Source organism: Alosa alosa, chromosome 24, assembly GCF_017589495.1.
Source record: "Alosa alosa isolate M-15738 ecotype Scorff River chromosome 24, AALO_Geno_1.1, whole genome shotgun sequence".
Lineage (NCBI taxonomy): Eukaryota > Metazoa > Chordata > Actinopteri > Clupeiformes > Clupeidae > Alosa > Alosa alosa.
The window spans coordinates 9877829-9903288 of record NC_063212.1 but is presented as its reverse complement, the minus strand read 5'-3'; the positions used below and the strand labels follow the sequence as shown (position 1 = coordinate 9903288).

At 43.8% G+C, this 25460-nt stretch overlaps 2 protein-coding genes across 3 annotated transcripts in view; one reads left to right on the top strand and one right to left on the bottom strand.

Annotated features, from left to right (window-relative positions):
- Positions 1 to 235: 235 nt before the first annotated feature.
- trappc14 (trafficking protein particle complex subunit 14) lies at positions 236 to 13769 on the top strand. Of its 2 annotated transcripts, XM_048235827.1 has the most exons (11): positions 236 to 973; positions 1539 to 1634; positions 1881 to 2010; positions 2305 to 2391; positions 2989 to 3109; positions 3487 to 3634; positions 4938 to 5172; positions 6059 to 6195; positions 6581 to 6783; positions 11280 to 11406; positions 12057 to 13769. In XM_048235827.1, the coding sequence occupies exons 1-11, from the start codon at positions 494 to 496 to the stop codon at positions 12090 to 12092; spliced, it is 1800 nt and encodes a 599-aa protein (XP_048091784.1). In that variant the 5' UTR covers positions 236 to 493; the 3' UTR covers positions 12093 to 13769. The 2 variants fall into 2 exon arrangements, with proteins under 2 accessions (XP_048091784.1, XP_048091785.1); XM_048235828.1 differs by having other exon boundaries at positions 237 to 973; positions 11280 to 13769.
- Positions 13770 to 13857: 88 nt separating this feature from the next.
- zanl (zonadhesin, like) overlaps positions 13858 to 25460 on the bottom strand; it is a 32970-nt gene continuing 21367 nt past the window's right edge. Inside the window, exons 47-64 of the mRNA XM_048235729.1 lie at positions 24409 to 24650; positions 23824 to 23988; positions 23532 to 23659; positions 22356 to 22627; positions 21813 to 22021; positions 20987 to 21131; positions 20527 to 20774; positions 19908 to 20037; positions 18758 to 18959; positions 18186 to 18347; positions 17826 to 17956; positions 17333 to 17535; positions 16478 to 16613; positions 16107 to 16250; positions 15306 to 15399; positions 14766 to 14807; positions 14303 to 14352; positions 13858 to 14210 (exon numbers count right to left, since the gene is read on the bottom strand). Coding sequence (XP_048091686.1) covers positions 14134 to 14210; positions 14303 to 14352; positions 14766 to 14807; positions 15306 to 15399; positions 16107 to 16250; positions 16478 to 16613; positions 17333 to 17535; positions 17826 to 17956; positions 18186 to 18347; positions 18758 to 18959; positions 19908 to 20037; positions 20527 to 20774; positions 20987 to 21131; positions 21813 to 22021; positions 22356 to 22627; positions 23532 to 23659; positions 23824 to 23988; positions 24409 to 24650 — 2780 coding nt within the window. The 3' untranslated portion in view covers positions 13858 to 14133. The remainder of the gene's footprint in view (positions 14211 to 14302; positions 14353 to 14765; positions 14808 to 15305; positions 15400 to 16106; positions 16251 to 16477; positions 16614 to 17332; positions 17536 to 17825; positions 17957 to 18185; positions 18348 to 18757; positions 18960 to 19907; positions 20038 to 20526; positions 20775 to 20986; positions 21132 to 21812; positions 22022 to 22355; positions 22628 to 23531; positions 23660 to 23823; positions 23989 to 24408; positions 24651 to 25460) is intronic.

Here is a 25460-nt window from a genome sequence, read left to right as displayed (position 1 = left end):
GCAAAATCCTATCACCTTTTCGTCGTTGAGTTGTATTGAACCGATTCGTTTCGCAGCACAGACATATTATACGTTATCACGGAAGCGTCACAAGAAATCAAATACAACTTTTCTCTTTTACTGTCTAGGGCTAGGCCTATACTTTTTCACAGACCTGAGGAAGAGCATAGCCTACAGTAAAAGAAAGGGAGAGGCACAATTGTCGATAATCAACTACTCTTCCCGTTGTCGCTCTGGGCTCGATTGAGCGAACTCGCAACTGTAGCGTTTATGTTGTTAGCTAGCTTGGCACAGTTAGCTAGCAAAGGCAGCCGGGGGACACAATGAATGACTTATTATTATCGCACAATTGTTAGACCTACCGATCTAGCTACCAGTATTTTTTTTAATCGAAAGCAGCTATTTAGATACGTAACGTCGGTTGCGTATAAATACAGAGCGTTATGCTATCTTGTTGATATCTATTGCTTGCTTCCCATTGTTTCCGTTAGTAATGGTTTTAATGATGGAATCCCAATGTGAATATTTCATGTATTTCCCGGCTGTTCCTATATCAGATTTGTCTGATCCCGCTCGATACCGTTCACTTCCACGTCGCAGTCACCTCTACCTTGGTGAGACTGTGCGTTTTTTGCTCGTCTTGCGCTCACAAAATGGTGCGTCTGGGCTCACAAGCAGCGGGGGTGTGGACAATGTCACCGGGTCGGAGCACCCCAACAGTAGGGCTTGGAGGGACCTTGCTAATTCTCTGTGCGCGGTTGCAAGTGTCTGTCCCGGCGATAGCCGTAAGCGACATATGTATCATGATTATCATAGCAGTGGGGACGAGGGTATGGATGATGCTGATGAAGATGACATGGTTGATGGTGGTCGAGGGGGGTCAAAAAAACGTGGATTCCGAGAATGTAAACCGTTGCTTATTCACAACAGTCCGGGTAACGGTGTGCGAGAATTCCGCAAGGCACCCTTGCAGGTAAAGAATTGTTTTGTAATTGCTGCTCGAAAATTTAAATAACCGGTTGCGCATGCATATGTAGCCTACACAGCATCCTGTTGGCAGATAAAAAAACACCTTGCTCACAGGAAGTCTGCGGTGCACATTTCCTGATTTCTCTTTGAGGAAACTTGATTGATGCAGCAATAATATAGCCAATTTTGGCAGCTAGATTTTTTTTTAAAGTATCCAGTGGATTTCCCTAGGATTCCCTAAAATCCCTAGGATTTTGTGAGACTATGTAGGGTGGACTTCACTTGGACTTTCCAAGTTGTTTCTTTTGTCCTTTACGCTTTTGCAAGTGCAGGACATGCTTGCAGAGAAACAGGACCTACTTTGCTTACTCTACAGTCACACCTATTATGTTCAAAGGTTCGGACAGATTAATGGAGGCAGGGCAGGATACCTGTCACATGGCCTCTCATTGACTAATATGACTCAAATCTGTGCAATTGTAACCCTCAGCATACATGACTACAGTCTATTCCACTGTCATAAGTCTTTGTTTTTGGTCAGTAGTTTGTCTTTTTCCTCTGCTCTCTAGTCCCCTGTAGATGAGCCTGTGGTTCTAAACGATGAGGTCATTTTCCCGCTCACTGTGTCTCTTGACAAACTTCCTGTCAGTACGCTCAAAGTTAAGGTGAGTGCCAAAGGCCTGAATAGCCTATTCTGCATGGGAATGAAGTTCCTCTATTGTCATTTTCAAGCACAAGAGCACTTTGAGATGCACTCTGTTGCATGACAAATGTGCTATATAAATAGATATTTTCTTACTTACAAAGAAACTTGACAATGAACAAACTATATTGAGTCAGGGGAAACGTGTCTTTTGGGCCTATTGGTATGTTTGTGTGTAGACACACTCCTCATGATTGACGTCCCACAGATCATAGTGACCGTTTGGAAGCAGGAAGAGGAGCGGTCTGAGATCCAGGATCACGGTTACCTCAGCATCTTACAACAGAAAAGCCCCTGTCAAACCTTCCACCAAGATCTGAACACTTTCAAAGCCCAAGGTACGAGAATGGCAAACCCCTTTTATGTTTATTCAAAGAAAAGGCAGCTTTGGACAGGTGTTTGGTGTGTGTACAGTACACACACGTGGGCACAGACACGTGCCAAGCTACACAAACGCTCCACACACCTATATCTGGCCTCCAGTGACCTCAAAATTGATTTTGCCGCTTTAATCCTTTAATCTCAGGACGCAATCATGACTCGTCTTGTTCTTCCCCCTTCTGTCTCTCCCTTGGTCTCCCTCTTCCCATCTGTTTTTTTTGTCATGTTGCCCGCTGTGGTGGCGTTCCCAGTCAGCACCACACTGAATGTCCTGCCTCCCCCCAGCCTGAGGTGTCAGCAGATGACTGTATCTGGGAAACACCTAACTGTCCTGAAAGGTAAGGACTGTGTTGTTGGCCTGGGGTGCGTTTCCCAAAACCATAGTTGCTAACTAAGTTAGCAACTTTGTTGGTTGCAATGCAGTTTCCCATTGCCAACCAACTAAGTTGCTAACAGGTTAGCAACTATGGTTTTGGGAAATGCACCCCTGAGTTGTTGACGTAAGATCATATCTGTGTGTTTTTGCATGTAAAAGTTTCCTTTTCTTTCATGGAGCCACCCCTTTGGTGTTAAATGTCTATGACATCGAAGCCCATGCTGTTCCAGACCTGTTGGAATTAATTTTGCTCTCATAGATCCTCCCACCCACCCACGTAGGGAGTGTTATGTGTTCAATACTGCCTCCACACCCAGAGTACCTTCTGCACTGTTCATTGTGCAACGGTCAGACTGACCAAAAATGTGAATTCAGATTCTAGTATTGGCCATTGATTCATTAAGAAATGGATAATAAACTAGTAAAGACTACTCTAGAAACAAAGCTGATACAATACTTTTCAAAGAGACAGTGCTGTTGTTATAGAGACAACAATAGCCATTGTAAACAGCTGTGTATTTCTGTTTCTCTTTTGTCTTTGTGTATTTCCTGCGTCCAGTCCTGAATGGGAGCTCCCAGGAGGAGGTATGTGTGCGCGACATCCGGATCCTGCCCAACTTCAACGCCTCTTATCTTCCTATGATGCCTGATGGCTCAGTCCTGCTGGTTGACAATGTCTGGTATGGTCAAAATGCCCAATGTTTTTTTTGTTTATATGGATTTTTGTTTATATTATGTTAAAATGTTATGATATGATATGATAAAATAAAGTAGCTTGAAGAAAGTAAAGTTACTTAGGCAAATTATAGGCTATACCTGTTTAGTTTGACAGCCAGGAGAAAACCATTGTGAAACACTTGTTTGTAAGTTTGAATACCTTGTTTGCCTGAAAATTAATGTGCATTTATGTACCACAGTTTAGAGAAGCAGGTTGTTTGCATAACAGCATTAACAAGTGTATTAATTAAAGTAGCCACTAACGTGTCCATCAGGGTTACTGACTTTTGGTTCTTTTGGTGAACTGGATCATTCAAGTTTTTGTTGTGTCCTGCTCTAGCCACCAGTCTGGGGAGGTGGGCATGGAGTCTTTCTTCAGGATGGAGAGCATGTCGAGCCCCCTGCCCAGCATGCTGAGTGCTCTGGAGGAGCAGAACTTCCTCTTTCAACTGCAGCTGAATGATCAGCCACAGGAGGATACTAACGAGGTGCGACCCCCAAAAAAAAAAAAAAAAAAAAAAAAACAAATTGACTGGAAGGTTAAAATACATAGACCTAAAACCTAAATCAAAATGACATAGAAAAAAACAAACTGAAAAAAGGAAAACTGTTGTATAGAAAGTTTTTTCTATTATTAAAGGTATTACAGACATACAGTCGTATGAAAAAGGAAGTACATCCTCTTTCTCTCTCTTTGTATGATTTTATGTATAAGGACAAAATAAAAAAAATAATTTGGTTCTAAATGTATGTAAATCTAACCTCAGGTGTAAAGTAATATACAACAGATCCCACAGTTTCATTATTTATTCAGCAAAAATTAAGCCAAAATGCAGAAGCCGTGTGTAAAAAACTAAGTACACCGCATGATCCACTTTGGTGTCGTCTGTTCAAAGGACATTTCTCTAGAAGCCTTGTGGTTTGTTCAGATGCAACTTTGTAAACCTAAGTTGTGCTGTTATGTTCTTTTTAGAGAGAATAAGCTTTCCTCTGGAAACCCTAGATTTAGCGCCGGCCTTTTTTGTAGTTCTTCTTAGCATTGCACAGAAACAATGTAATCTAATGTAATCAGAGCCGGACGACCCTATACGCACACTACGCACGCGTAGGGCCCCCCGCAAATGAATCAAGGCCCCTCGCCTTCTAGAACTATCAGGGCGTGAGAAGAGAAAAAAACCTCCATGCGAGTGTGCTGCGTAAAACCATAGAATTGAAAGACGATGTACTTTCTCTTTCACAGGACTGTAGTTAATGATGAATGCATGGAGATGGTGGATAAAATACTTTTTTATGGCTTTAAAAGCTTTGTGGTACTTTCCCAATTTCCTGTCCTGTCCTTGAGTTAACAGGTTATTATTTGCTTGTGAATTGATGTGTCGGTCTTTAGTTGGCTAATGGTGTGGTACAGATTCTATTGTACCAGTCTGAAGTACTTGTCTGTACAGCTTAAGTCAAGTCAGTTTTATTTTTAAAGCGCATTTAACATGCACATAGTGCAACCCAAAGCGCTCCAACAAACAAGACACATAACAAGACAAACGATGCCGGATGGAGCGGCGTAGTCGCCAGCGTGCCCATGACATCAAGACATGACAAATAGCCTACATTTAAAAAATAACAAATACAAAAAATGCTGGACGGAGCGGCGTAGTCGCCAGCGTAGCCTACCCGTGACACCAAGACATATAAGACATATAAGGCTTAAGTCTTGTATTATCACTGTTGCAGAGAAAGTGTTGAAGACTGATGTTAGGAACTCCAATTTAGAAATTTCTGTGCTGTTCTGTCCAGGGTCTGGAAGTACCGCTTGTGGCTGTCCTTCAGTGGTCCACCTCCAAACTCCCCTTCACTAACTCCATCTACACTCACTATAGCTTGCCCAGTGTGCGGCTGGACCGTCCTCGCTTCATCATGACCGCGAGCTGCCCTAGCGCAGTGAAGGCACGAGAGCACTTTCGGGTCCGATACACGCTGCTCAACAATCTGCAGGACTTCCTGGCTGTGCGGCTAGTTTGGACACCAGAGGGTGGGTGAGAGAGAGAGAGAGAGAGAGAGCGTTGCTGGTGCCAGAAGTAGGTCTACTAACATCCAAGTTGTAAGCATCCACCATGATACCCTTCAGACTGCAGTTTATTCTCCCGTTGTTTTTTCTCAATGAGAGGTTTGCGGAGCTAACAAGAGAGAAAAAGTTGAATTCAGTTCAAATTCAAATACATTTTGGTTGACCTACAGGTTTGATTAAAAGGGCACCTTGAAACATAATTGGACAATTTCATGAAAACCTTTTCTGAATTATCTATGGCTATATGGCTGAGAGAGAGAGAGAGAGAGAGAGAGAGAGAGAATGAAAGGTTGCTGGTAAAACACTACCCGTAATTTCCCAACTATTAGCCGAGGTTTTACATTGATTTGGCAAAATTTCTTTAGCTATGAGGTTAATACACGGGGGCAGTTAATATGGTATTGATATGGTTTTGTTTTTTTTAACTGGCTCTTCTCCCCACCCTCTCTAGTCTCACTGTCTCCACGGTCAGTAAGGATAGCATTAGCATGGCTTAGCCATATGCTCACTCCTCAGGCTCTCGATAAGGCTGCTTTCTCATCCTGCTCATTAGGATGTTTTTGAGAGCTGTCCCTTTTGTTTCAGCACTTAAAAAGTACTTAGAAGTTCTGCACTCTCATGCTCTGGTAATAGTATTGATTGATGTGGTATTAATTGCTACTGAAGGTGTCTTCTGGATTGTAGCTTGACTGGTATTCCTCATTTTTGTAATGCTTTGGATAAAAGCGTCTGCTAAATGTAGAAATGTAGAAATGTAAATCAATGTTTGTGGTGGTATCTTCCTTTGTGTCCACATACACTTCCATTCCCTCACACATCTCCTCTTTATTCATCCCCCCCGCCCCTGCAGGCCGAGGTCATAAGGAGGACCCTGCTGTCAACGCCGTGGTGTGTCACTCCCCACTCAGTAACCTTGGTTACTGTCGCAAGGGCAGCACACTCTCTGTCACAGTGGCCTTTCAGATTCTGAAAGCTGGACTGTTCGAGGTATGGAGTTTGGAGTGGGTGTATGTGTGTGTGAGTGTGTTGGTGTGGCTGTGTGTGAGTGTGAAGGGGAGACATTAAAAGATAGTGAGCATTTTTTTGTGTAGTATTCCATTTCAAATAGTAGTATTGTTGGGCTGTTTTTATGACATAGTAACAGCAATATCTCCAATAGTAACGGTAATATCTCCAATGTTTCTCATAAAAGCCCTACTTCTCCCTTTCTAAACTTCCTCCATTTTTCCACACTATTTGTGTCTGGGTCTGTGTCTGCTTCTTCGGCAGTAATATCTTCAATGTTTCTCATACTGTAAGAGCCCCACTTCTCCCTTTCTAAACTTCCTCCATTTTTCCACACTGTTTGTGTCTTGTGCCTCTGCCACGCTAGTTGAGCCAGCACATGAAGCTGAAGCTGCAGTTCACCGCGTCCGTGTCCAACCCTCCCCCCGAGGCTCGGCCACTCTCCCGCAAGAGTAGCCCCTCGAGTCCAGCCGTGCGCGATCTGCTGGAGCGCCACCACCAGGCCAGTCTGAGCCTCGGCCGCTCGCAGTCCTTCTCCCACCAGCAGCCCTCAAAGTCTCACCTCATAAGGTAGGACGCACGCACGCACGCACACACAAGCCCCACACGTCTTGAATTTCCCCTTGGGGATCGATAAATCTATCTATCTATCTATCTATCTATCTATCTATCTATCTGACATACAGTACACACACACACACACACACACACACACACACACACACACACACACACACACACACACACACACAAAACACACACACACACACACACAAACACACTTGCTCACACACACATACTCTCACAATACACACAAATAAATACATGGTATGCACAAAGCTGTGTCTGCAGTCTACCACACTGTCAATCATGTTAAGTGGGCTCACAGTTTGTGTTAAAGGAGAATTCCGGTGTGATTCTGACCTAAAGTGTGTTGAAACCACCACTGTAAGGTTTGTAATTATGTCTACATCTTTGAGAAGCTGTTGAGGATATGTGTGGGGAAGAGAAAGCACAGCACTCTGGCAATGGCTATTAAAACCATACAGACCAAGAAAGACACTCGAAGAGGGCAGACTGCCAAAGCCAAAAAGCCTTCTCTGGCAATGATAGTGCGAGTGACAAATAATTTGTGGATCCACTGTATGATTCAGATCTGCTCCAAAAATGTAACATGTTCTTCCTTGGCCAATGTTACAACCCTGAAGTTTTGTAAAGAATCTGCCTGGTGACAGCCAAACAAACAAACCATGAACCAAAGTTCTTTTAATACAATTAATAAACTCCACATTGACCATAATGTATTAATTATTATTACAAGGCTCTTCAGAGTGCTGCAGAAAGTTCCATTCACATGAATGGGCCTTCCCAACGTTCGGGCCTATGTTAAATCTATATAAATCACCGCTGTCAATGGCAACGGGTTGATTAACGTCTTTCATATCCCTCTGCAAGAATTCCGTTCGCTTATTGCAATGGAATTTCATTGAAAGGGAAAGTAAGCCAGTAAGACGTTGCCACGCAACACCTGAAACTGTCAAGTTCTATCTGTGTGGCAAACTATTTATTTTGTCAGCGGAAGACGCGAAACGGTAGCAAAATCATTTTTAAAGATTCAATGTGTTAGTTTTTTTTTTCTCGTTTTGGGAAGTAGCCGTGTAATAAGCGGGATAATGTATTGTCCGCCGGTAATTATCAGAAAATAAGTCCCTTCAGGTCGAAGCAAAACCCCTCCGCTGCGCGTCGGGGTTCTGTTCTCCCTGTCGGGACTTATTTTCACCATCATGCAATCATACTCAAAAACATTTCCCAACTCGGTCAGCGGTTATGACTTGCTTTGTGAAATACCTTGACTGACAAACATCGACCTTTCTTGTTCCCGTTCCTGTTTTCTTTCATCTTATTAGTCTTACTGATAGCAGCATTGTTTGTCTAATCTATGGATTAAAGTATTGTTATTGTCTGATAATATTGGTCATGCTCCCACAAGCTCAACAGGAAGCTCTAGTTCACCAAGACATCTGCTTTACCGATATTGCGTATCCACTGTCGTCACCCCGCAGTCCTCCCAATCATCCGTGTACTTTTGAGGGTCAGCAGAGTTTGGCTGGGTTTCAGGCATGCACCATGTAACATGACTCCAGTCTAAAGTCAAAACAAAACAAAAAATTGCAGTAGAAATCCCAAATCATACTTAAAACTACAGGGAAAGAAATAGGGTGTGTGTTTAATGTTGTAATGCATAGAGTTCCGAACAACAAATCCACAAGGACAAGTACTGTGTTACGGCAGCACCCAGCCAGATGTATTTGTTTTTCTGGTCAATGGTCTTTGTCGTAACAGCCTGTAATTTGATGAGTATTGCAACTAAATGCTGCTCTGTGGATGCACAAAAAAATTGTGTGGTGTGAACGGTTTAGCTTGTTTTTGAGTTTGCCAATACCATGGCTACGTATTTATAAACAAAAGACTATTTTTAGATTGTCTAATAAACATTTTATCTCAGAACAAAAGTATATTTTATAATATTTATAAATAGGCACCTACAGTACCCTCCAGAATGATTGGCACCTCTGCTAAAGTTGACTAAAAACGGTATAAAAAATGATCTGTTGTTGATGTATTGTAATTTTACAATGAAAAAAAAAAAAAAAAAAGGAAAAATCCAACCTTGAAGGGAAGCAAATTTATTTTGAGAAAAAGGAAAATCTCATAAAGAAATAAATATTTTTAACAAAAACACGTTGCTCACAATTATTGGCACTCCTGAATCTTATGTACAAAACCGAAGCAACAGAAGCAATGTCCTATGCAATGTCCATCTAATTTCAATTTATTTAAGTTACTCAGAGTGTCTGTGAACTTTTAGAAGTAGTTCATGACTTTCTTTTTCACTATGGTATGAAAATAAAGTCACACAGAGGCTAAATCCTCTAGTCATTTTTCAACATCGGAAGGACAAGATAATACACTAAACTTAAGTAAAAAGGAAGTGTGTTGACATTTGTAGGTCAGAGAATGTCTATGAAAACTATGTACTTTGTTGAAAATGCCTATATTTACAGTTAAAACAGTGATTAATATAAAAGGTTCTAATCATCTGGAAATGTGACAAACATGCTTGGACAAAGACCTATGGTTATCTTGCCCCCATGTACAGTATGGAGAATGGTAAGATATGGTTATCTTGCCCCCATGTACAGTATGGAGAATGGTAAGATATGGTTATCTTGCCCCCAAAAAGAACCCCCCCATGTACTGAGTTAAGATATGGTTATCTTGCCCCCATGTACAGTATGGAGAATGGTAAGATATGGTTATCTTGCCCCCATGTACAGTATGGAGAATGGTAAGATAGGCAAAAAAAGAACCACTGAGTTACAGACAAAAGTATCATCTTGGGGTCACAAATATTCAAACGTGACCTCACTGCTAATAGATCATTTAGAGGGCATGCCAGGTAAAATCCTGTCCAGTCATTTAATTACCAATGTAAACGGCAGGAGTTACTGAATGGTACAGTGACTTTGTCTGGAAGTGTGGTCTATTGTCAGATGAAATGAAAATTGCGCTCTTTGGCTAGAAACACTAGGTGTGTTTGGCATACATAGAAGATATACTGAAAAGAACCCCATGCCTAATGAAAATTATGGTAGAGGGGCTGTGCTATTGTGGGGCTGTTTTTAGGCCTTGGGAACCTAATTAAGGTGCATGGTATCACGAATACCAAGAAAAACCTGAACATTTTCAAAGGAAATCTGTCAATCTCTGCAAAGACACTAAAAGTTGGATCATTCATCAGGTCAATGAACCAAAACAAATATGGTTTGCTGAACACAAAATCAAGCTTCGGACATTGCCATCACAGTCCCCTGATCTAAACTCCATAGAAAAACAGTGGGGTGAGTCAAAGAGGAGAATGCACAAGCGTGGACCTAGGAATCTGGACGATCTGAGGAGATTTTGTAAAGACGAACGGTCTTAAATCCCTTGCTTTGTATTCTCCAACTTTATGGGGTGTCATAGGAGAATATTGCAAGCTGTTTTATTGGCAAGGGAGGCTTAAGAAGGTATTACAAGCAGGGGTGCCAATAATTGTGAGCCTAATGTGTTTTGTTAAAAATATTTATTTCTTTATGAGATTTTTCTTTTCTCAAAATAAATTTGCTTCCCTTCAAGGTTGGATTTTCCTATTTTTTTTTTTGTGAGATTACAATAAATCACCAACAGATTATTTTTTTATAATCGGTTTTAGTCAACTTTAGCAGAGGTGCCAATAATTCTGGAGGTTACTATAGGATTAGGTTAAGTATAGAGAGATTTTTAGCTGTACCCATGACTTGTATCGTATAAATATTTTTTTTTATGTAGAGGAAATTTGAAATAAAGTGTATCTACCAGTAACAAAAGTAGATAGTAACTGTGGTGCAATAGGTCTCCTCTCTGAACCTTGAGGTAGTGGTATGAATGACCGGTCAGTTTGCAGAAGCCATCACTTTCTTCAAAAGCCATTGAAGTCTACACTGTGTGAATAACAATATACTGTGTATATATTTTACTTTTCTTCTGTACTGGCCTCTTTTGTATTTTTGCTGCCCTCGCTAATTGCTATCCTCACATCACGTGGGTTAGGACTCCAGTGAAACTGATACCCACTTATATAAGTGGCCCTCATGCTTCCACCGTCTCCTTGATCAGCTGTTTGCTGGCGTGGTGCACTCGCCCTTACAGTGGGTGGTATTTGATGGCAGAATCTGCCAGTGCACATCTAAATTCAAGAGAAAAGCCCATCAGGAAACACTGGGCTGGAGGCCGTGGTGGAGCAGAGAGGCCCAGCGAGTGTAGGAGGAGGAGGATAAAGATAGAGCAGTGTGGGTGGGGAGGGGTCTGGGTTTCATTTGAACATGAGGCCTTGCCTCATGCAGGTTGTGAGTGGGTGTTCTCATATGTGTGTGTGTGTGTGTGTGTCTGTCTCTGTCTTTCTCTCTCTCTCTCTTCCTCTTTGTGTGTGTGTGTGTGTCTCTCTCTATGTCTCTCTTTGTGTGTGTGTGTGTGTTTCTCTATAGGACTGGCAGTGTTATGGAGCGCCGAGCCATCACCCCGCCGGTCGGTTCTCCCGTGGGCCGTCCACTCTACCTCCCCCCCGAGCGCAGCGTCCTCTCCCTGGATAAGATTGCCAAGCGGGAGTGCAAGGTGCTGGTGCTGGAGGCAGCCAGATAAACTCCCATCCCCCCAGAAAAACATCCTCCCTCTCCACTCTCCACTATTGTATAACACACTGGATTACCTGTATTTTAGGTGTTAGGGGAAAACGGGAACAGAATATGTAAATGTATTAACTTATGAGAACTTGAAAACAACACGTTTATTGGAACCCTCTGTTATTTAGTGGTAATAGTAAGAGAAGTAATATTTCCGTCTTCACATTTCACATGGATCTCTTAAATGTTGATGTTGATTTTTCAGAAAAGGTCCTTTGCTTTATGTTTACTGTTGTTTGGTGAAGGGGCTCTTTAGCTGAACAAAATGACCACATGTATGTAGGCAGACAGACAGACACACCACACACACACAGCACACATTCCTGATACACCAGAGCCCTTCCACCGACTCAACACACACACACACACACACACACACACACACACACACACACACACACCAGTATACCAGCTCATAGTCATGCTGTCTTTGGAATGCCGTAAAAGACATATGGGCCGTGAGGAGACCCATATGTCTTATGAGGCCACATCGACAGCACAATCCAAACAGACTCTCACCCGTTCGTATTTACAATGTTATTTCTTTTTGTGTGTGTGTGTCTGTGTGTGTGTGAGAGAAAGGGAGCAGCTAAGAGAAGCATATGGGCCAAGAGGTGAAATGGTGAGTCTGACTGCATCGTGACTGCATCCAGTCTGTAGTCTGTGTGTATTTATGCGTGCGTGTTGTGGGTGGAGGGGATGGGGCTCTGTGTTTGCTGACAGCTTCCTGTCAGACTGTATTTTGTTCTCTCAGCCCATTGGTGGGCTGACTCATGTCGCCACACTGGAATCTGTTTTTTTTTTTTGCTGTTGTTTTTTTGCATTTAACTGTAGCCTCAAGAAATGGGTGGTTGAACTCCTTTATTTATTTCATCAGGTGTTGTTGTTTTGCGCCTGCAATAAATGCATCTCAAAGCACTTGCACTCCGTTAACAAACAAAGCTAACATTTCTCCCTCGCTCACTTCATTCCTGGGTTTTTGCTTTTGAGTGTTCTTATCCAACACTTACACATACTCACTTCCTGTGTTATTTTATTTTGTTTGTGTGCCAGTGTGACTTTTTAATGTGCTCCTTTTAATACGCTCCCACCACCCACTGCCTCTTGTTCTGCTCGGTAGTGTGCCAGTTGCATGCCTTTTTGTTACTTACCCTCCTGTGACCAAAACGCCACACACACACACACACCACCACCTCCGGGCCCGTAAGCAGGGGCATTGAGTCGTGTCATCTTGCTCCCAGCTTTGCCTTATTGTCAGACACCATTTTGATGTATTCCGTCCGCAACATTCCTCTTCCCCCTCACCCTCCTGCTTTCCTGTTGTCACACGGTGGTTGGTTGCACCCACCTCCCACACAACCCCCTCCGAATGGTCATCCATGACGCATTCATCATCACTGAACTGTGACCGCAGACTCCGGACCCCCCCCTCCCGTCCTTTGCCATAGAGAGCTGCCCACGAATGTGCTACCCAGTGCCACTGCCTGGGGACTTTATTGGTGATCAGTCGGCTGTCACTAGGGCTAGAGTGCATGTAGGCAAGTTCATTGATTTTACAGCACCATGTACATGCTGACAGCTGTGTCTGAATCACGAAGCTGCTGAAAGAACCTCAATACTGGCTGGGCATTTCACTGTGGGAGGCTTACTATGGGATGTTCTTGTATAGTGAAGCATTGCACTTCCTGTAAAGTAGACTTCATATTTTGCCGTAGACTTTTGTGCACTTTTCAGGGAGTCTGCAGACAATCCAATGCAAATCTGTGACAGGCCTGTTCAATACTGGTCAATAGCATTTCTGTGCTGTCTTGGACCCTTGAGTTCTGTGCGGATGTTTACATGTCTGCTTCTTTTTCTTTTCTAGCTTTGTAGCAGTATCCTTTAGCCTCTTTTGTTGCAGTGCAACACATTGTTGGATGTTTTGAATGTATGAGTAATGGTTTTGTTTTTGTTTTAAGTTTCAAATGTGCAGCTGCTGGAGAGAGATTCGCTCCTCTGTTTTCCATTAGTCCTTCCATTTCAGTCGTCTACAGCACATGAGGAGTCAAGACATCTGACAGGGGTTTCGTTTTTATTATTTCCAAGGGGATTTTATTCTATTCAAGCACTTTATTTTTACAGATTTAAGTTATTACTCTTATGAAAACAAAGACGTTTTGTCAGTGATGTCAATATATAGCCTCCCTCTACTGTCTTTCTTTTGAACTTGTTTTAAAGAGGGTTTTGGTTATACTTGTGTTGAATGTGTGAAAAATGTGATCTTCTGGTCCTTGTGCTTGAATAAATATATTCAGGGGCAAATGTTTTTGTCTCGTCATTGTTGGGATACATTCCTGTACTATATATCTTTATGCAGTCTTTGCGATGAGACAACAGTAAAAGGTTTTGCTGAAAAATATAATTTATTATTCATTAAATTTAGCTGCAATGCATTTTTACATTTCCTTTTCCCCTTTTAATCACAATGCAGTTTTGACAAACATTACACCCGCCTGAAATAAGTTAATGAATTCTAAAGCCACACAAAAATGAAAAACAACTGCACTGAATTGATACCCCTTTGGCATGGTGATCAGTAGTACATGGTAGTTACATTAGCAAATAAATACAAAACATTGTCATGACTCAAAACAGTATTCTTCATCGCTCAGTGCTGTCCTCAGAACTGTGATGTCGCTAGCACTTTGTTCGCCGCCTTCTGCTTGTCGATATCATCCAGATTCTCATACGCCACACCTAGTTTAGAAAAGGTATTCATTAATAAGTACTGTCAGCTGCAGTATATGCAGATATTTAAAGCAAGGTGATATTTTGTGAGCATGCATTACCTGTTGAGGAGAGCTGCACACTACTGGAGTTGTAGCTTCCTTTTCTTTTGCTGAATGGAAGAGTGACAATATGAATAAAGTGCACTAAGTTATCTCCAGTGAATGCTTAGTAGTACTGATAGAAAATGTCATCACACATGCATACAGTGAGGATTGCGAAGACATGCAGTGTGACACCTTTGAAACAACAACAGCCAGAGTTATGTCAACATCTGACCCAACAAACACATCTGCTCTTGCTGTGATAGGTTAATGGAAGAGCAGGGTTAGAACAGAGTTCAGACAGGCAAATTTGCCGCCAAAGCTCTTGAATTAAGTGGCTGCAAAATTGTCTGATTCATTTCTGGTCTTTGTTACCACATCTACGTCATAGTGAGACAAGTAACGGACCAAGAAATGACTGCATGTTAGACTGTCAGCATTCATTTGCCTCATTCCAGAGTAGTTAGATGCATGCTTATACCTATAATAGTCCGCATTATGTCTGGGGTCATAACTCTTTGTCCTGTGCGGGTGCCGAGGGGAAAAAAAGACAGAAAGAAAATGTTCCATTCTGCATATATATATTTTTTTTACAAAAATATTTTTTAAGTAATGTTTGCTTACAGGCTTTTTTTTTTTTTTTTTTGCAAAACCCTAAAGGTGCTTGCACAATGCTCAGACAACCTTTCTAAAGTTGGCAGATTATTGGCTGCAGTCTTTAGAATGTTTTTCCGGAAGACCCACTTCCAGCTCCACACTGCCCAGGCAGTAACAAAAAAGAATGACTTTTGGACACGTCAAACTCAAACAACTCCATCCAATAAACACAGACGGATGGTGCACACGGACCAAACTGTTGGAGTTTGTTGGCGTTTGTAGGGGCAGTGTGCAAGCACCTGGTGCTCGCCCTGTACCCGCTGAGCACTTTCTCCTCAACACTGAGTGTGAACCAGGAACACACACAGTTATGGGGTTTGCATCACAACATAAACCCTGCTGTTTATTTGTTACATGGCCTTACCGTATTCTTCTGCAACAACAGCAGCCAATAATCACGGCTATTAGTATCACACCCAGAGGCACGAGGACTGCAATCAGTATGATTGACGTTTGATCTGTAAAGTATGAAAAAAAGGACACATTAGCAAAATGCCTCCTCCTAAAACACAACCTTATAATGATACATTGATGGAGTACATTTCACTGTGTTCATAAAATAACAGTGATGAGATAAAAATTGATCTCAATTGATTATAAATATAATAATATAAATAATATAATGTTTTATATATATAAAGGGTTCCCACTCTAAGTCAAATATAAAATTCCATGATTTCTTCCTGATTTTCCCTGACAAAAAAATCAGAATTTCCATGACCTACTGTATAATGATTATACTATACTATACAATATGACCCATGACCTACTGTATAATGACTATACTATACTATACAATATCCTGTCAAAGATTTCAGAGCAGCCACGTAGCGTTTAAGAATCTTTCACATTTTCAGAGCAGGAGATGAATAAATGGGCATAGAATATGCAAAGTTGGAGTAACCACAAGCAAGCAGTAAAGCTAATAACCTGATATATTCAGATTCTGTGTGGATATATATTTATATTAATGTATTTTGGCAAGTCATGACTTTGCCCCAAAAATGATAAAAATTCCCTGACTATCTATGTCTGGAATAGACTTTCCAAAATTCCATGATATTCCAGAAATTCCTTGACCAGTGGGATCCCTGTATATAATATGGTTCCATAGAGTAGTAGAGTATCATTATTGTGTATGTGAGGAAGCCCTGCCGGAACATACCCAGTCCTCCACTGGTGGCCGTCTTCTCTGTCTCACAGTTGGTGCCCTCGAAGCCCTCGAGACACATGCAGGTATACAGGCCCTCCCCGGAACCTGCCGTACACGTGCCTCCATTCAGACAGGGCTCAGCAAGACATGGGCTATCTGAGAAAGAGAGATAGAAAGAGAGAGAGAGAGAGATAGACGGAGGGTATTAGTCCACATTCTTGTCTTTGAGAGATTTTTGTCTCACAAGTACGCAATCAGCGCTTATCCCTTATAGCCATGCACACACATGCCACACACACACACACACACACCACACACACACGCACACACACACACTCACACACACACACACACACACACACACACACACGCAGTGGGCTCACTTTTGTAGCAGTCACGGGTCTGGTTGTAGATGACGCAGACGTCGTTGGCAGTGCAGCCTTTGGGCTGGCACACGGACCCTGTGGCCGTGCACTCACAGCTCTGGGCACAGTCCTCTGTGACAAACTTCTCTCCCAGCTGGAGGAGAGACAGAGAGACAGAGAGAGAGAGGGACAGAGAGAGACAGAGAGAGAGAGGGACAGAGAGAGACAGGGAGAGAAGGAGGGTTAACCTCAAAATGTCAGACACAGCATTTACTGCAGCAGAATGACAAGCGCCTTGGAGCACTCCCTGCTGATCTACTGCAGATTTAAAAAAAAAAAAAAAAAAAAAAACTCCAAAGAAGAGAGACATTCTGAAATATTTGCTTGCCACTGTGTTTAGGTTGGGAAAAACAGTAACATTAACGATTTCCAATCCCTGATATCTCAAATCCAGACAACCAGACTTCAATGTTCTCAATGGCTCTGATTATTATGTCCCAGCATTCAACTCCCCTGGAAGATGCATCCAGAGGTCTGACCAAGAAATGATTAAAACTGTATGAGGGGTTTAGCTGCTCTGTTAGTCAGTGCTGGTGGTTCTGGGTTTGTTGTTTTTAGGTCAGTTAAAGCTGGATCAGTGTCTAGAACAGCAAGAAATTGGGAGTATTCAGATTTGTCTGAAGACAAACAGCCACAAGCACACACATGCATGTGCGCGCGCACACACACACACACACACACACACACACACACACACACACACACACAGTCAGACTCACACACACAAAGACTCACTCACACACACACAGTCAGACTCACCCACACAAAGGCTCCCTCACACACAAACACAAACACACATACACGCACACATACCGGGTAGTAACGGTCCAGGAAGGTGCAGCCACATTGAGTGAAGGGCACGCAGGCGTCTCCGCTCAGGACGAACCCAGCGGCACACTGGCATCCCTCCAAACACTCGGTCTGCTCACACTCGGACGGGAACGCCAGGTCAGCACAGGATGACGGGCACTGGGACATGCAGCCGGTGTAGTTACTGTTGGCTCCACAGGTCAGAACTACGAGAGTCACACACACACACACACACACACACACACACACACACACACACACACACACACACACACACACAAATGCACACGCACACACACACACGCACACACACAATAACAGACGCACACATTCAGGTTATGCAAAAGATAAATGGTAAGCAGTGGTATCATAATTTCATCCACATGTTATGTATTTCATATGTATGGTATACATATTTCCTAGGTATATGAATCTGTGTGTTTTTTGTTTTTCTAGTGGTGTGTGTGTGTGTGTGTGTGTGTGTGTGTGTGCATACCACAGTCCAGCTGTTTTCTCCAGGGCCCCAGTTTGACTCCAAGCTCCTGGCAGGCCAGGGCGTAGGCAGCATAACTCTCACAGCGCAGTGTAGCATCTCCCTGCTCTGCACACAGGTCAAACACACAGTCCCTGCAACACAGAGAAGACCCTGGTTACATGCTGCAGCTCTCCCCCCCCACCTCTCTCTCTCTTCCTAGACAGTGCAGCGCATAGAAGGAATTCACATGCAGTCACACATGACTCGCATATAGACTGAGGAATTCACCCACACACACACACAAACACACACACACATACACAGGCACAGATGAATGCATATCTGCTAACACACACACACACACACACAGTGTGTACTCACTCCTGGAAGGCGGTGGGTGAGACTCTGGTGTGGCAGGCGCTGAATGGTCCGGAGGGGTCAGACAGGGCACCACACTGCTTGGAACTGTTAAACTCGGCCAGCTGGGCCATAGTGCAGTCCGACGTGTCGAAGCCTGTCTCGGGTTCCTCCTCCACGGCACGCCTGAGCCAGAAAGAGACACAGAGGATTATCGGTCAGTTTTTATACCACATGCTTGTTTTGAAGTTTTATTCACACATTTGTGTATATTCTGATTTCTCCAATCTGTCGAGATGTTTTTGCTCTGTATCTGTATATGTTCTGGTATGTTTATGTAATAACTGCTTTGGCAACACAAATGACTGTTTGTCATGCCAATAAAGCACCATTTGAATTGGACTGAACTGAACTGAACTGAGAGAGAGAGAGAGAGAGATAGAGAGAGAGAGAGAGAGAGAGAGACGTGGTAGGAGGACACATAGTCATGCATGGAGGCTTGAAGCTGGTTTGACGACAGTGCAGTGAAAGGAAGGCAAAAGTCAACTACGTCATTCTTTCTATTGTCTCTGCCTTTTCCATGCTTGTCCTCTCACCTGTGCAGGTGCACCCGTTCGGGGAGATCTGAGGTGAGAAGTCGCTGGCCCGCCCTGTCCGTCACTCTCCAGCTGTCACCGAACTGGTTGAGGTTGCGTGCCACGGTGCCATCGGGCATCATGTACTCGTTGTTTCTGCGTCCGTCATAATTACCACACAGGCCTCGCACCGCTGTCTCGTATGTGCTTGGGAGGATCACCTCTGAGAAGGGTGTTAGTCAGTTAGTGCCAGCATTACATTACATTACATTACATTACATTACATTACATTGCATTGCATTGCATTGCATTACATTTGGCTGACACTTTTTAACCTAAAGCGACTTCCAAACCAGGGAAAAAATCAAGGTAGAGTGCGATAAGGACAAGTTAGTGCAGCAGCGAGTGCTACTTCCATACAGTCAAGTGTCAGGTCTAGTCAGGTGGTAAGTGCTAGAATTAGCAAGTCTAGTTGTAGGTAGTGCTACGAGAGGAGATACTCTCTGAAGAGCCTGGTCCTCAGGCGTTTACATTTACATTACATTGGTAGCGGTGGCAATGGCAGTAAACATGCACACACACATGCCAGCGGGAAACATTTGTCTTTCTCTGCTATGGAGAGCTCCGCTCCTGCTGGCAGACACTGCGTGTGCCACGACGCCGCTGTGGGTCCGCGAACTCGCAGCTTTTTTGTTACAACATCCAACTGACCCTGACAAAACAACATCATCGGGCGGTAGCATAGCGTAGCGCCGAGACAGAGGGGAAAACGCAGGACCGCAGCGGGGCCCTGGTCAGATTAGACGGAGGGAGATTAGTGCCAGCTCCTTTTCTGGGTGAGCTGCTGCCAGATCTGTGTCAGCGTTTTCTGGGCCACGCACTGGGACTCAGCTGGACAGGGGCCAGAGCTATCCCAGCAGCCACCGCCATCTAGGACACTTACATCATTAAGGATCCTTTTAAACCACATCTTCTCCTCAAACTGGAACAATTAATAACCCAAAGGGTATGAGGGTGTGGCAGGTTTTTAAGCTTTATTTTGTTTCTATTCTGAGAGTCACACATATGGCTGCTTGAGGAAAGGGTAGGAGTGGATCTATGAGATTTTGCAAACTCTTAATGGGCATAGTCTTTAAGTCTGTGTGTGTGTGTGTGTGTGAGAAATCCTCACCGGCTTGACTTTTGCCATCGAAGCGGACAGTGAGGCCGAAGTCCGTGGAGACCTGGATGTGGCGGGAGTTCATGGCAATGGTCAGGCCCCGTCTGGGGCTCAGCGGGGGCACCACTTTCTCTCCATTGACCTAACGAGAGAGCAAACACAGAGGGACATTAGGGAGACTTGTTATGTAACACGTAACACATTCGTTTGTGTATTTGGAATGCTATTCAACTCAGAGCCATTTCCCCCAGAATATATTGATTTATTAATAATAAAAATATATTAAATATATTAATAATTAAGTAGTAACAGATAAAACCAACAAACAAAAAAAAAAACATACAATAACAAAAATAAAGGTAATTTGAGAACTGTTTAGGCTAATCTGCAGATATGCATATTGATGCTTTTGAGTAATGAACTATGGCCCTGATGGGGCCTGCTCTGTCAGTGGCTTTAGATGTTGCTGTAGTGATATTTCAGATGTCATACTGTACGTCAGCAGTGAGATGCATGGTCCAGAGCTTGGACTCCAGACTATTAAAAAAGGACGGTTGCTAGGCAGAATAATCATTTTTATGGGAGAAGGCTAACTGTCCTGAACGTCTTCCTGAATGTCATGTTCTCTCACCAGGAGAGTCTTCTTCTGCAGGAGACGGATGTTGGTGTCGTAAACGTCCACGTAGACCTCGTGAAGGAAGGATACGCGATTGTTGCCTCCGCGACGGGCGTTCTTGCCTCGCACAGTGAAGGGCTCTAGCTCGCTGGGCAGATTGTGACCTTGAGACAGGACGTAGGTGTACGCGCCCTGATAATGGTGCTTGAGGTTGTCGAATGTGTGGTAGTGTGGATCCCCCTGGATAGTGCACTTATCGAACTCTGTAAGGGTGGGGGTCACAGAAATAATCTCTCGTTAAACACAAAATCTCAGATAACACACGCATATACAAATTCAAACACAGACCATGCCAAGAGAGGTGTGTGTGTGTGTGTGTGGGGGGGGGGGGTGGGGGGGGGGGGGGGTGTTATGTAATTACAGTCCTACAAAAGTGCAAGTGTATGTATATTTATGTGTGGTTGGGGGTTCTCACTCTCGGGCTTGCAGTATCTCTCGCCATCCTTGTCTAGGGCGCATATGGACTTGTCGTTGCACTTGAAATCCTTGCATGTCAGGACGCCTCCCTGAGTACAGCTGCACTTCTCCACACAGCTGTCCGTCACCCAAGAGTCTCCCACCTAAAAACAAGCAAGACACTTCCATCACCACCAGCACCCCTCAAATAGCCAACACTCATCTACATCAACACCTCAACTACTGTATTTTACTGTGAATTATGTATTAATTTACTGTAATGTACTGTATTAGTCCTGCATTAATTTCATCATTCAGTTCATGGGTTAACATTTTTCTGGTGTTTCACAGTCTGCTTCAAGCCGTGTGTTTGTGGTTTCCTAGCACTTCCTGTTGAGTCAGTGTGGTGGTCGCTGTGGGGCCGCGTGGGCTTTTATGACACGTACTGTTCCGCCTACACAGGTCTATACAGCCTCAGCAGAAACACAGCTGTCTGCACATCAGCCTCCGCAAAGCCAGAGGCCACAGAACCAGCAAAATAGTTAGTTCCCAGCATGCATTTGAAAGCCAGTTGCCGCGTTTATTATTGTTTCGATTTTAAACAATATGGTTGAAACAATATGGTTGCTGGTGTTTTGAACAATGACATGACAGGATATGCCCATTGAAAATGGTTTAGTTAGGCTAGTTTATTGAGAAGAAAGACAACGTAAACGTGAAAGTACTAGGTATAACCCGGTATAAATATCCAGCTGATGTGAACAACCGAAGCGATGTGCGCTGATGCTGGAAGGCGTTTGTGTGCGAGCGAAAAACGCAACAATCGTCTTTGCATTTGCACTCACGTCGTGGTACTCTCCCTCGCCGTCGACGCAGCCACACCTGGACAGGGACACGCACTTGCCGTCGCTGAGGATGTGTCCGGCGTTGCACATGCAGCCCTCCACACACTGGGTGGGCGGCTGAGGGCAGAACATGGGGAAGAGGTCGGCGCAGGTCGGGGGGCAGGGCGGCGTGCAGTCTGAGTAGTGGCTGTTTGGTGGACATGGGAGAGCTGCGGGAACAAACAAATGCAAACAAGACACATTAAAAAAAGATAAGATACACAAATTATATACATATTTACATATATTTTTAGTGGCCCTCAGTTTGATAACCCTTTGCCCTTCAACTTTTCTCTGTCATTCTCTGTTCTTTTCTCCTCCAGTCTTTAAGGCTGTTCAGACCAAGAACAATAACTAAAACGATAACTGAAAGTGACCCCAACGATATCGTTCTCCATGTCGTTATCGTTATTTTTACTAGCTAGAGCGATAGTTTTTTGCCATTATCGTTAAAGTCATCGTTCTCCCCTCATTTTCCCCCTCTCTCTTTGCCCGTTCACTCACGGCAGAAGGTGCTGTTCCTCCAGCTGATGGTCACTCCGGCACTCTGGCAGGCCTGGGCGTAGGCCTCCACGTTGTCGCACAGCGTGGCCTGCATGCCGTCGTACTCGCACATGTCGTACACGCAGTTGCCCGTGAAGGGCTCGGGCGGCAGCACCGAGTGGCAGGGCTTGAACTTGTCCGACATGATGACGCCGGAGCACTGCGCCTCGAAGGCCGCCTCCTCCGAGGAGGTGCAGTTGGGGTGCACGTCAGGACGGGTGTCTGGCTTGCATCTGAGGAGGAGGCAGAGAGGAGGTCAAGGACAATCGAAGTGATGTGTAAGAACCAAACTAGGCTGTTGCTTGACTTCATTGAGAGGATATTTTCTTTCAAAACATTCCTGTATATCACAGCTGCGCATCAGGGAGGATTGGGGTCATTTTGCCCCAGAGCTCTGGGTTGTTCTGACTACTTCTGTAAGATAAACTCCCTTTTAATGCTGATACTTTGCCATGAATTTGAATGTTTGCTTGATTTACTGCCCTAAAATGAAATGTTATACTTTAGTGATGAAGTAGGTATCAGAAAGCCATAGTCATAGATACAAAAAGCTTGTGAATGTGGTACTATACGATCTGAATAGAGGGTGTGTTAATGTTTGGTCTTAAATTATATTGAGCTGTTAGGAGCACTCTGAAACCAAATACAAACTGCTGCTACAAAATTGAAACATCATGGGGGATGAGCAACACTCCCTGGACAGGTGTTGACAAACACTAATGTGGTAAAAGAAATCCTTTCAGGGCTTGTGAGCCTACAATTGTGGATATTTATAACTGCTTGCATCATCTTTGGTTGACATGATGCAGTTTTCAGATAACCCAATCCAACACAAACCACAGACAAACTCACATGCACACAGACACAAACACAAACCAAAACACACATTCAATCCTACAGAAACACAAATGTTTTGTCTGCACTCGCTAGTGAATCACACTCATTGTCCCCGACCCAGTAGAAGGTAACACAACCCCCAAGGTAACTTTTCCCCTTCTGAAGTCGTGTCCCCTCTGGGCACAATGCTGCATTATTGAGAGCCCCTGACGCTTGTAACATGAGCAGTGCCTGTTTTGCAGCGCAGTATTGGCGAGCCAGCCAGTGCTGTGTTCCAGAGCGGTTCAAAAGTGCACTCACCCAGGATCACTGTCGCCTTCAGATTTCCAGCTATTGCCCAGCTCGATGACGTCCTTGGCTGGGCGGCCGTCGGGCATCAGGTTATCATCTGATGGTTTGCCATTGTAGTTTCCACACATGCCACAAACCTATGAAAGTAGACAGTGCACGGATAAACACTAGATTTAAGTGGGCCAAGACCTTGAAATACTATAAATTAGAATTCAATCCATGTTGTTTAATTTCAGTTTTCATGCAATAATACACAGACTTTAATATTGAGTTTGTTATGAAAGAAACACTGGAATCTCACCTTATCAAAGTAGTCGCCTGGCACAGTGATCTCCAGGTGATGGACGCCATCAAACTTGACGATGAGGCCGAAGTCGGTGTCCAGCACGGTGTAGACGCCGCTGGTGGCGACGCGAGCGGCTGCTCCTGGGATGGTCAGAGGGGTGCGGATTCTGCGTCCGTCCAGCTACAGCAGGAAAGAAGGACATGGTGACGCTCTAAAACCACTACACTACGACCAAATATCACGTGATTACGGTATGTGCATGAATACGGTGTGTATATGTGAATGTATACATATATGGTCTTGACATTAGGCTCTTGTGTGCTACCATGCTGTGTATGGTAATGTAAGTAAGTAATGGTAACATTTGACTGTCCCAGCCCAAGACTCTCCCAGGCCAAGTGTGGGTGACTAAGACAAAAATATTACTGCCAATGTTTATGGATAATTCTCTGAATCATGTTTTGCCTGATGGATACAATGCATAATATATATGGAATTCAGAAACTGACAGAGAGAAGTTTTATATAGATTTTTGTTCCATTTTGTACTTCAGTGCAAGTCTTGCATTTTAAAAATCATCTTTATGTGTCGGACTCTCACCAGCACGCGGCCGCTCTTGCTGAGCATGACGGTGGCTCCGGGCAGGGAGACGGTGATGGAGCCCACGTACGACGCCTCTGGCTGACCGCGCTCCTCGTTCTTGGCCACGATGGTGAACGGCGTGACCTGGGTGCTGTTGCAGATGGACACCAGCGTGTAGGTGCAGGTGCCCATGTAGGTGTGCATGACGCCATCGAAGGTGTAGTAGTGGGGGTCTCCAGCCACATGGCATACGCCCACACCTACGACAGACCAACAGTCAAATGGTCAACTAAGGCCAAGCCAACATCTGGTTTGTCAATACATACTGTATATGGTGGCAAGTATCATATCATGAGCCTACATATGTGTCTTTTTATGAGCATGGGGTATCTGATAGCAGATATCAGATGGATTCTAAATACTATATCTTTCTTTGCCATCAACATGTCAACTAATAAATTTAAGCTTACACTGTGAAGCGGTTAAGCTCGGGGTGAGGAAAGAATGAGGCAACTAATCACATCAGGAGCTGATAGTGAGGGTGAAGTACAACTTGTAACTTTGTCTTAAGAGTTTCATAATCACAACTGCAACTGTAGCAACAGGACTTGGTCCAAAAGCCTATCAGTGATCCAGATCAGTCCTGTGTATTTAAGTGATAAAGCAGAACATTCCCATGCTGTGTGACCTCTGTGCCACCTTGTTTTGCTCAGACTGCTTTAGACATGCCTAGACAAAGTGTTGATATTTTATCAACACCAAAGCAGAACCCCTTTGGATTATTTTAAGGTGTACCCAGGATATGTGCACATCTCTTTGGTGTTCATCAACAGTGCCAAGGTGTCTACACCGCATCAAAGCTACATCCTTGCCTGGACATCATTGTTGCACAGAGAACAAAGAGACCTAACTTACGGCAGACTTTATGTGGGCCTTTGAAGCCTTGCATTAGGCTGCACTTAAACCTCCCTTTGAATAAAATATGCTTTTAAAATAAAACAACAGTAGCTAATCCGGTGATAGATTGATGGATAGATATACTTTATTGATCCCTAGGGGAAATTATAGGG

Coding starts and splice junctions, on each gene's coding strand:
- trappc14 (XM_048235827.1), top strand. CDS start 494: ATGGTTTTAATGATGGAATCCCAATGTGAATATTTCATGTATTTCCCG. Junction 5,173..6,058: donor GCTAGTTTGGACACCAGAGG/GTGGGTGAGAGA, acceptor CCGCCCCTGCAG/GCCGAGGTCATAAGGAGGAC. Junction 6,196..6,580: donor TGAAAGCTGGACTGTTCGAG/GTATGGAGTTTG, acceptor CTGCCACGCTAG/TTGAGCCAGCACATGAAGCT.